The 12346-nt window shown below is 41.7% G+C and overlaps 1 protein-coding gene across 1 annotated transcript in view; it reads right to left on the reverse strand.

Annotated features, from left to right (window-relative positions):
• Positions 1–12346, reverse strand: part of LOC132882637 (phospholipase B1, membrane-associated-like) — an 89544-nt gene that overhangs the window by 27180 nt on the left and 50018 nt on the right. The window contains exons 19-24 of the mRNA XM_060915723.1: positions 11884–11927; positions 10236–10344; positions 10089–10140; positions 7618–7698; positions 6081–6146; positions 1179–1279 (exon numbers count right to left, since the gene is read on the reverse strand). Of these exons, the coding sequence (XP_060771706.1) occupies positions 1179–1279; positions 6081–6146; positions 7618–7698; positions 10089–10140; positions 10236–10344; positions 11884–11927 (453 nt within the window). The remainder of the gene's footprint in view (positions 1–1178; positions 1280–6080; positions 6147–7617; positions 7699–10088; positions 10141–10235; positions 10345–11883; positions 11928–12346) is intronic.

A 12346-nucleotide genomic window follows, 5' to 3' on the forward strand; every position in this document is an offset into this window, starting at 1 on the left:
AGCCAGAGGAACAAGAGCCAAGTACAAAGAAAAAACAACTAGCAAGCAAAAACTAACTAACAACCAAATACTAACAAACCAACCTACCCAAAGCTACAACCTACCAACCAACCTACAAATGAAAGCTGACTTGCAAGTGGTAGCTAATTAATGATTAAAAGCCAAATGGCAAGTGAGAGAAGGCAAGCTAACATAGGAAGGCCAAACTAGAGCGAGAAAGCAAACTCACTCACTCACTCACTTCTTCCAGCTTGTCCCACTTATGTGTGTGGGGTTGCTGCCATGTGGACCCAATCGATCCACGTCTTATTAATTGGAGCCTAGTTTTATACTGGCCCAGCGGCCAATGGGGGCCTTTCTGTGTGGAGTTTGCATGTTCTCCCTGTGTCTGTGTGGGTTTTCTCCAGGTGCTCCAGTTTCCCCCACAGTAGGATAATTGGTGGCTCTAAGTTGACCATATGTGTGAATGTGAGTGTGCATGGTTGTTTGTGTCTATGTGTCAGCCCTGCGATAACCTGGCAACTTGTCCAGGGTGTACCCCGCCTCTCGCCCATAGTCAGCTGGGATAGGCTCCAGCTTGCCTGCGACCCTGTAGAACAGGATAAGCGGCTACAGATAATGGATGGATGAATAGTTTTATACTGGATGCCCTTCCTGCCACAATCCTCCCATTTCCGGGCTTGGGAAACAACCATTCACACTCAAATTCTGACTTATGGACAATTTAGAATAGCTAGTTAACCTAATTGCATGTCTTTGGACTGTGGGGGAAACCGGAGCACCTGGAGGAAACCCATGGAGACATGGGGAGAATATGCAAACTACACACGGAAAGGCCCGTGTTGGCCACTGGGCTCGAACCCAGAACCTTCTTGCTGTGAGGTGACAGTGCTAACCACTACACCACTGTGCTGCCCTGAAAATGAACTACAGCGTGAAAGCTACAAGTCAATAAGCTAAATAGTAAACAATTCAATGCTAACTAGCAGGAAAAAACAAGTAAAAGTACAGTGGGATGTACTGTATGTGGTGCATGTTATGTATTTTATTATAGACCATCACCACCATTACCAGCAAAAATAAATAAATAAATAAAATAATAATAAGGACAGTGTCTTGCTTTCATTCATAGTCATATAAATGTTTCATAAGATCTACACAGTCATAAATACACTCACCGCACAAGCCATGTGGGGCAACCCAGAGTGGCGTTCTGGTGCATGGCTCTCAGTGGGGTGATGTGAAGAGGCTCCACCAGATTAACAATCACACGAGGAACCTGAAAATTCAACATATATAACATACACAGCATGCACACTATTTTTTTTTAGATTATAAGTATATACACTGGAATGCCAATGCTTATCCTCTTCGGACATAATGTGTACAATTGTACACATGAAGTTCCATAGCATGAAGTTCCATAGCATTTTTCCTTGTGTCCGAAGGGGTTAAATATTACTCTACTGTCGCACTGCACACACTAGATATTTCAGACACTCAAATAAACTATTCATTTCTTCAACTTTTTTCCACTCTTTTTTATTTGTTCACTGTGAACAACTGCCAAAATTCCCTGAATCTCAAACATCTATTCTGAATTCTTCATTCATTTCTTCATTCATTTTCAGTTTCAGTCAGGGTTGCAGTGGATCCGGAGCCAATCCCAGGAACACTAGGTCTGAAGCAGAAGTCCTCCCTGGATGAATCCAAGGCACCATGTATATAAACATTCACACATTTAGGGACAATTTAGAGAAGCCAGTCCACCAAACAGTATGTTTTTGGGAGGTGAGAGAATACAGGAGAAAAACCTGAAGAAAACTAGAACTCCATTATGAATTATCCTTTACAAAATCCTTTCCTGCAGCACTGCTCATCATTGCTGATACAGATTTAAGGGGGGGGGGGGGGGGGGGGGGGGCACACCTGGCATGCGCTCCCCCATCCAAAAATAAAATAGTTTTAGGACATGGCTACTTGGAATTGTGATTTGATTGTATTGCAGATACCGAGATATGCCCGCCATTATTATTATTATTATTATTATTGCTTTTATTAATGTTTTTAAAAATAAAGAAAATAAATCAGGCGGCACGGTGGTGTAGTGGTTAGCGCTGTTGCCTCACAGCAAGAAGGTCCAAGTTCGAGCCCCGTGGCCGACGAGGGCCTTTCTGTGTGGAGTTTGCATGTTCTCCCCATATCCGCGTGGGTTTCCTCTGGGTGCTCTGGTTTCCCCCACAGTCCAAAGAGATGCAGGTTAGGTTAACTGGTGACTCTAAATTGACCGTAGGTGTGAATGGTTGTCTGTGTCTATGTGCCGGCCCTGTGATGACCTGGCGACTTGTCCAGTGTGTACCCCGCCTTTTGCCCGTAGTCAGCTGGGATAGGCTCCAGCTTGCCTGCGACCCTGTAGAACAGGATAAAGCGGCTGGAGATAATGAGATGAGAAAATAAATCATTATGTGTGATTGAGCTGAAGATTTTATGGTCTAAATTTATATTTAATAGTAAGTTCTACAGTGGTGCTTGAAAGTTTGTGGACCCTTTAGAATTTTCTATATTTCTGCATAAATATGACCTAAAACAACATCAGATTTTCACACAAGTCCTAAAAGTAGATAAAGAGAACCCAATTAAACAAATGAGACAAAAATATTATATTTGGTCATTTATTTATTGAGGAAAATGATCCAATATTACATATCTGTGAGTGGCAAAAGTATGTGAACCCTTGCTTTCAGTATCTGGTGTGACCCCCTTGTGCAGCAATAACTGCAACTAAACGCTTCCGGTAACTGTTGATCAGTCCTGCACACCGGCTTGGAGGAATTTTAGCCCGTTCCTCCATACAGAACAACTTCAACTCTGGGATGTTGGTGGGTTTCCTCACATGAACTGCTCGCTTCAGGTCCTTCCACAACATTTTGATTGGATTAAGGTCAGGACTTTGACTTGGCCATTCCAAAACATTAACTTTATTCTTCTTTAACCATTCTTTGGTAGAATGACTTGTGTGCTTAGGGTCGTTGTCTTGCTGCATGACCCACCTTCTCTTGAGATTCAGTTCATGGACAGATGTCCTGACATTTTCCTTTAGAATTTGCTGGTATAATTCAGAATTCATTGTTTCATCAATGATGGCAAGCCATCCTGGCCCAGATGCAGCAAAACAGGCCCAAACCACGATGCTACCACCACCATGTTTCACAGGTGGGATAAGGTTCTTATGCTGGAATGCAGTGTTTTCCTTTCTCCAAACATAATGCTTCTCATTTAAACCAAAAAGTTCTATTTTGGTGTCATCCATCTACAAAAAATTTTTCCAATAGCCTTCTGGCTTGTCCACGTGATCTTTAGCAAACTGCAGACAAGCAGTAATGTTCTTTTTGGAGAGCAGTGTCTTTCTCCTTGCAACCCTGCCATGCACACCATTGTTGTTCAGTGTTCTCTTGATGGTGAGTCATGAACATTAACATTAGCCAATGCGAGAGAGGCCTTCAGTTGCTTAGAAGTTACCCTGGGGTCCTTTGTGACCTCGCTGACTATTACATGCCTTGCTCTTGAAGTGATCTTTGTTGGTCAACCACTCCTGGGAAGGGTAACAATGGTCTTGAATTTCCTCCAGTTGTACACAATCTGTCTGACTGTGGATTGGTGGCGTCCAAAGTCTTTACAGATGGTTTTGTAACCTTTTCCAGCCTGATGAGCATCAACAATGCTTTTTCTGAGGTCCTCAGAAATCCCCTTTGTTCATGCCATGATACACTTCCACAAACATGTGTTGTAAAGATCAGACTTTGATAGATCCCTGTTCTTTAAATAAAACAGGGTGCCCACTCACACCTGATTGTCATCCCATTGATTGAAAACACCTGACTCTAATTTCACCTTCAAATTAACTGCTAATCCTAGAGGTTCACATACTTTTGCCACTCACAGATATGTAATATTGGATCATTTTCCTCAATAAATAAATGACCAGGTATAATATTTTTGTCCCATTTGTTTAACTGGGTTCTCTTTATCTACTTTTAGGACTTGTGTGAAAATCTGATGATGTTTTAGGTCATATTTATGCAGAAATATAGAAAATTCTAAAGGGTCCACAAACTTTCAAGCACCACTGTACATGTAAAGCAGGGGTGTTCAAATTGATCCATAAAGGGCCGTGTGGCTGCAGGTTTTCATTCCAGCCATGCAGCAGCACACCTGACTTGGTTCATTCAATCAACTGAACTGTCTTCACACAGTCAAATACTTGCAGCCACACCCACCCTTGATTAAAGGGTGGGTGTGTCAGTTGATTGAACAAGCCAAATCAGGGTGCTGCTGCATGGCTAGAATGAAAACCTGCAGCCACACGGCCCTTTATGGATCAATTTGAACACCCCTGATGTAAAGGGTGTGTGCCATCCTTTTATGTTTATGGTATCATTAACATGCATGTTCACAAGCCAAAATGATAAGATGCTGCAACAGGCTTATCATATTACACATATCGGCTGTCTGGCTACTGCTTGTATTCATTAATAGGGTATCCCTGTACTCACTATACCCTGTGCATGTACACGGGACACGTGCCGTTTTGGAGATGAGCCTCACTTTGATTTTTACGACAGCAGCTGGATAGGTCTGTTAGAGATGTTGATTTTTGCAACAGCTCTGAAGAAAAGCTGCTTGAAATCCCCTGAGTCTTGGGAACTAAGACTTATCATCGGACTTGTTCACATGCAACTCACACAATCATTGTATAGTTCTCTCAGTCTATTAGACTCAGGAACTCAGATTGCAGTTACTGACTTTGTATTTATAGACATGCAACTCTTGCAGTCTTTGTTCATAGTTATCTCTGTATTGAGCTCTGTCTTAAGTGGCCACTTACATTCCCTCAGTTTACCTGGGTATATTCACTGTCTTATATGTACATTGAATGTTGTGAGCAGGAGCTCAGATTGCAGTTGCTAAAATAGTAATAATTTATTGATATAAGGTGTTTTGTGGTCAGTGTACTACACTGTAGTGTGTCATGTGGTAATGCATTATATGACAAAGCAACTTTCATAAATATTACCATAAATCATTTGTAATTATGTTCTACGCATATACCTGCAACTCTGACGATATCACTTTCAGTGACTAATAAAATGGTTTGGAAAGTTCCTACTTTTAAAATATATTTTGACATAATATTTTTCTTTAAGAGATTTTATTTACAACATGTCTCTGACAGGGGCGGCACGGTGGTGTAGTGGTTAGCGCTGTCGCCTCACAGCAAGAAGGTCCTGGGTTCGAGCCCCGGGGCGGCGAGGGCCTTTCTGTGTGGAGTTTGCATGTTCTCCCTGTGTCCGCGTGGTTTCCTCCGGGTGCTCCGGTTTCCCCCACAGTCCAAAGACATGCAGGTTAGGTTAACTGGTGACTCTAAATTGACCGTAGGTGTGAATGTGAGTGTGAATGGTTGTCTGTGTCTATGTGTCAGCCCTGTGATGACCTGGCGACTTGTCCAGGGGTGTACCCCGCCTTTCGCCCATAGTCAGCTGGGATAGGCTCCAGCTTGCCTGCGACCCTGTAGACAGGATAAAGCGGCTAGAGATAATGAGATGAGATGAGATGTCTCTGACAGCTCAAAATGCATCTCTGGGCATTGAAAAACTGCAGAACTTCTGGGGGTCTCTGGCGGCCCCCAGACCCCTGACCTTACTGGGTTGATGTCCCCTCCACCCCTGCACTGGGACTGATGTAGTTACTAATGATCAAAGATATGCCATGGTCAAGTATACTGTTTTTTATATACCCACTGTGGTTCCTGTCTGATTATTCACCCTTTTTTCCTCCTCCATTGTGCTTTACATTGATTAGATTGACAATGAATCTTATTTGTCTATCCATCACTTTTTGCACATTCAGCCTATCTCATGACTCTCTTTCTCCTAAGGCTTCTTCAATTTTTCCTTTAGCCCAATCATTTTGTTCTGAACTCATTTTCAGCAAGAGTTTCTTGGAAGGCTTGAAGAACGGGGTGGGGTGTTGGCTGATCATATTTGCAGCTTTATACATAAACATGGCAATTGATATCTCACCTCAGCATGAAGGAAGTCCAAAGCCTCCTGGATGTGCTTCACAAAGTTTTCCGGAGAGTAATGTAGCTGTGAATGAAAGACAGAATGAAATGAGTTTTGCCCTCGCACATTGATGTGTTACACTCAAAGGTATTTTTGTCATTTAAAACAGACACAAGAAAAGGCATTAGTATATTGTGTCAATAATATCACAGTGTTCCTTGAAAATTGTTTCATATGTGATGCATACTTTTAGCTAGATATGACACTATGACTTTTCTTTTCCGGAACCGATATTTGAGTATCAGCCGATATTGATACCCATCTGGTATTGTTTTCTTTAAAATGTTTTTTTTTTTTTAAATCTGAAGCCTTTCAAATTTAATCTATTTATCTCTCTATCACACAAAAATGACTTACATTATCAATATAATAAAATATATTTTGAAAATGATGTCGTCTGGATGGCAGTGTGCTGCTCCAAAACCTGTATATATCATTCAGCATTAATGATGCAAGCTACCCATACCATGTGCACTAATCCATCACAGATGTTGGCTTTTGAACTGTGCACTGATAACAAACTGGATCCTTCTTCTCTTTAGCCCGGAGGACGCAGTGTCGATGATTTCCAAAAAGAATTTAAAATTTCGATTCGTCAGACATCGGGACAGTTTTCCACTTTGCCTCAGTCCATCGTAAAAGAGCTCGGGCCCAGAGAAGGTGGTGGTGTTTCTGGATGTTGTTTATATCTGGTTTTAACTTGCATTTGTGGATGCAGTAATGAACTCTTTTCACAGACGATGGTTTTCTGAAGTATTCCTGAGCCCATACAGTGATTTCCACTACAGACACGTGTCTGATTTTAATGCAGCATCGCCTGTGGGCCTGAAGATCACAGGCATCCAGTGTCAGTTTTCAGCCTTGTCTCTTGCATACAGAGATTTCTCCAGATTCTCTGAATCTTTTAATGATATTATGCACCATAGATAATGTGATCCCTAAATTCTTTGCAATTTTACATTGAGGAATGTTATTCTTAAATTGTTGCACTGTTTGCCTATGCAGTCTTTCACATAGCAGTGAACCCCTCCCCATCTTTACTTCTGAGAGACTCCACCTCTCTGGGATGCTCTTTTTATAGCTAGTCATGATACTGATCTCTTGCCAATTAACCAAATTTTTTTTTTTAGCTTTACACAACTTATTCAGTCTTTGGTTGCCCCGTCCCAACTTTTTTGAAACATGTTGTTGGCATCAAATTCAAAATGAGGATATAGTAAAAACAAAACTACACAAAACAATAAGATTTCTCAGCTTCAACATTTGATATGTTGTCTTTGTACCATTTTCAGTGAAATACAGGGCTTACATGATTTGCGAATCATTGCATTCTGTTTTCATTTACATTTCACACTGTGTCCCAATAATTTTGGAAACAGGGTTGTAAGATGCAAATTATACATTTACAAATATTTTCTGAGCAGGGACAACTGTAAGTCATATATAAATGTCACGTCTTAGAGTTATCCAAACGGTTAAGAGAAAATGGCCATACTGGATTTTCACAGGAGTCACAGAAATCATTGCCTCCGATGAACATGGTGATCACCTTCCAGTCCGAATAGAAATTGATACTCTGTTGAAAACAAGCAACACTTAACAATGAGCAGAGCTAAGAAACTGTTGCTACTTAGCTATTGCACTCTTATGACAGCATTGTAATGACAGCCTCTGACCAACCAGTTAGTTACAGTTTGAATGCCTTATTTTACGGAGCTGTTATGGCCCTTTTCCACTACCCTTTTTCAGCTCACTTCAGCCCGCTTCAGCTCACTTCAGCCCGACACGGCTCGCGTTTCGACTACCAAAAACCAGCACGACTCAGCTCGTTTCAGCCCTGCTTAGCCCCTAAAACTCGCACCGTTTTGGAGTGGGGCTGAAGCGAGCCAAACCGAGCCGACTGAGGTTGGGGGCGTGAGCAGACACTCCCCTGTGCACTGATTGGTGAGGAGGAGTGTCCTCACATGCCCACACACGCCCCACGAGCACGCTGGGATCTGTATACACCGCAAACCCGGAAGAAGAATAATTACGAATTACGAGAATTTCTGAAGCCTTATGCGCCTCGCCTCATCTATACGCTCTTGCCAGTATCTGTCCGCGTTGTCGGTGACAACAAGCCACAGCACCAAGACCAGCAACACTAACGACTCCATGTCCTCCATGTTTATTGTTTACTATCCGGGTCGTGAGACTACCGCTTAAAAGATCACTGAATCAGTGACATACAGAGCATCGTGGACGAGTTCGCGGAGCGCAAGGCTCGTCGTATGCCCTTCAAATAATGCGCGCAGTAGGCTATTGATGTTTTATTATGAGCCATGTACAGTATGTCGCCTAATGTTTTTTTTTGTTTCTGAGTTACATGCTCGTTTGAAGGACTTAATGTACAAAATAACATAGTTGCACCCCGTAGTGTTGAAATTGGTAAACACAGTGCATTCAGTGAGGTTTGCACCGCCCTCCTTTTATTTCTGACTCTTCCTGTCAGCGTTGCAACCTCTGAGCGCTCATTCGTATGCCCTTCAAATAATGTGCGCAGTATAGGCTATTGCTGTTTTATTATGAGCCATGTACAGTATCCTAATGTTTTTTGTTTCTGAGTTACATGTTCGTTTGAAGGACTTGATGTACTAAATAACATAGTTGCACCCGGTAGTGTTGAAATTGGTAAACACCGCAGTTGCGGACATTTTGTAGCCTAAAATGATGTTATGATAAGCTTTAATAAAGGGCCCGGTCATTTGCCCCGCCCCCGGCCCGGCTCTGACTTGTTCCGCCACTGTCACTGATGTCACTGTTTGCGCTGCTTAACGGCATCACATGACGTCCACCCACTTTCACTAACTCCACCCAATGTGTCCACCCACTTCCAGCCAGCACGGTTCAGCGCGGTTGTAGTCGAAATGCAACTCCAACAGCCCCGCTCAGCTCGACTCAGCTCGACTCGGCACGGCACGGCTCAGCCGCGTTTGTAGTGGAAAAGCGGCATTAGTAAGCTACCTACAGTATAAACTTTTGACTGGTACACTGTCAGAAATAGGGGTACAGTAGGAGTCCATTTCTGTTCCACAAGGTACAATCTACAGTAATGTACCCTCTAGGGCTCATTACTAGACCTCAGAGTAACCTTGTGTACCTTTTTAGGGACAAAAATGTACATATTATGTTCCCAAGCAGTATATAAAAGGTACAAATAAGTACCTTAGAGGGAACTGCCTCAGTGACAAGCCGTTGTACCCCTAAAGGTACAATAGTGTACTTTATTTTCTGAGAGTGTACTGTATACACAGTACCAGTCACAAGTTTGGGCACACCGACTCATTCATAGTTTTTTCTGCAATTTGACTATTTTCTATATTGTAGAACAATACTGAAGACATCACAACTATGTAATAACATATGGAACATAAATGGAATTATGAGGTAAACAAAAATGTGTTAAAAAAATGAAATTTGTTTCATATTTTAGATTCTTCAAAGTAGCCACCATTTACCTTGATGATGCTTTGCACGCTATTGGCATTATCTTAACCAGCTTCATGAGGTAGTCACCTGGAATGCTTTTCAATTAACATGTGTGTCTCGTCAAAAGTTAATTAGTGAAATTTCTTGCTGCCTTAATTCGTTCAAGATCAAACAGTAAATAGTAAATGATAAAAATACAGTAAATAGCCCTATTCCACAACTGTAGTAATCCATATTGTCAAAAAACGAACAACTAAGTAAAGAGAAACGACATCCATCATTACTTTAAGACATGAAGTGTCTTTTAATGAATAAAAATGAAGAAAAAATATGGAATTAGAAGGTGCGTCCAAACTTTGACTGGTACCACACACACACACACACACACACACACACACATAAGTATAATGTCTCTTCTTATCCTATTTTATTATTATTATTATTATTATTATTATTATTATTATAGAAGACAGTTTATATGTGCAGGTTATTTCTTACATCATTGGTCTTCATCCTGTTGACCAGTATTTGAGCTTGTCCCAGCAGGTCACTGATAACCAAATCAAGGATTTACCTTTTCTTAATAATGTTATACATGAAAAATCAAATTAGAAGAAGCGATTACTAATTGAGAAACAAACTCACAAGCTCTTGGCTCCTGCCACAGCCTGGTTGAGGAAAGCCTGTTCGCTGTCCTGTTTCCCAGTTCCAACCGAAAATCCTCTAAGCTCCGGATTAAACACACGCAGGATGTCTGAACAACATGACAGAAAATTGTAATGAGAGGAAAATTTAAATTCATATATAATACTTATATTACATATATAAAACATATACAGTGCATTATATCACCATATGCAGCATTTCAAGGTAAAGTCAGTGATTTTAGTAAATGTAGCTAAAGCTTGCCCCATCAGTCCATCCATTATCTGTAACCACTTATCCTTTGCAGGGTCGCAGGCAAGCTGGAGCCTATCCCAGCTGACTATGGGTGAGAGGCGGGGTACACCCTGGACAAGTCGCCAGATCATCGCAGGGCTGACACACAACCATTCACACTCACATTCACACCTACGGTCAATTTAAAGCCACCAAATAGCCTAATCTGCATGTCTTTGGACTGTAGGGGAAACCGGAGCACCTGGAGGAAACTTTTTTTTTTTTAAACCATATTAACATGCCATTGTTGTGTGTTATGCCTGATGTCAAGACTCTCGTCTCTGCGAGCCTACCACACAGATTTAGTACTTGTCATTTTTAGGGCATACCTAACAACATGTGTTTTCTTTCTCCCCCCCCCCCCCCCCCCCCCAATCTGTCCCTCTGAGTTACATGTTGGTCCTGGGATTGAGATGCTGGCCTCTTCTGCCCCGCGGACCTGCTTGATCCATCCTGGTGCCCTGTGTCTGGTCGGAGTTTTATCGCATCGCTCCTGTGAAGGACGGCCCCATGAGGACAGTTGAGGGTTATACCTGGAGGATGCTCTGGACTCTTACAGTAATGCTTTTATGGCTGAGGACTACAGTTGTCTTGCTAACTTTAGGACTGCAGTTATCATGAACAGTTTTGCACTCAAGTTTCCATCAATGAAGAGTTATAACATCAACGAAACTGTCTTCATGTTAAAATTGTTAATGTTATAGTCATGCTGTCTGTTGTTGCCCAAATGAGGATGGGTTCCCTTTTGAGTCTGGTTCCTCTCAAGGTTTCTTCCTCATGTCGTCTGAGGGAGTTTTTCCTTGCCACCGTCGCCACAGGCTTGCTCATTGGGGATAGATTAGGGATAAAATTAGCTCATGTTTTAAGTCGTTCAAATTCTGTAAAGCTGCTTTGTGACAATGTTTATTGTTAAAAGCGCTGTACAAATAAACTTGACTTGACTTGAAACCCACGCAGACACGGGGAGAACATGCAAACTCCACACAGAAAGGCCCTCGCCGGCCGCTGGGCTAGAACCCAGAACCTTCTTGCTGTGAGGCGACAGTGCTAACCACTACACCACCATGCCGCCCCCTCCCATTAGTGTTCAGTTCAAAGTCACACTGCTGGTTAGGTCTGAATGCCTAAATGCTAGTGAACGACAGGGTGCTTTTTGATACGCTATGACTCAGAACATAATTGACAGACTTGTAGAGATGGTTCCATGCCACAAGTGGTTGACTTTTGATAGTCTACTTTTTTGAATGTGGAGAGGACTTAAGTAAATATTACAAAAAGTTTTCTGATTTAACAATCACTGACCTCAGCTTTAATAATGTAGATAATAAATTAGGAAGTAAAAATATAAACAAACTGGGAAGTGTAGTGGTCGTAGACAGGTTGTTGTCTCCTCCAATACTGTCAAACACAAAATACAGCGAACATTAGAGCTTGACTGTATCAATGTACTGACATGATGATACAGTACCAGTCAAAAGTTTGGACACACCTACTCATTCATAGGGTTTTCTGTATTTGGATTATTTTCTAAATTGTAGAACAATACTGAAGACATCAAAACTATGAAATAACATATGAAACACGTGGAATTATGTAGTAAACAAAAAAGGGTTTAAAAAATTATATTTTAGATTCTTCAAAGTAGCCAGCGTTTACCTTGATGATTCTTTGCACACTATAGAGATCTTGCAGTCACGTGACCGGAAAGTACACAGCCGCCATCTTGTCGGGAAAAAACACAGCTGAATACTGCTGCACTCGTGTACAAAATGGATCAATTTCAACCGACGGACTACACGGCTCATTTTTCTAATGAA

Source organism: Neoarius graeffei, chromosome 3 (genome assembly GCF_027579695.1).
Source record: "Neoarius graeffei isolate fNeoGra1 chromosome 3, fNeoGra1.pri, whole genome shotgun sequence".
NCBI classification, from domain to species: Eukaryota; Metazoa; Chordata; class Actinopteri; order Siluriformes; family Ariidae; genus Neoarius; species Neoarius graeffei.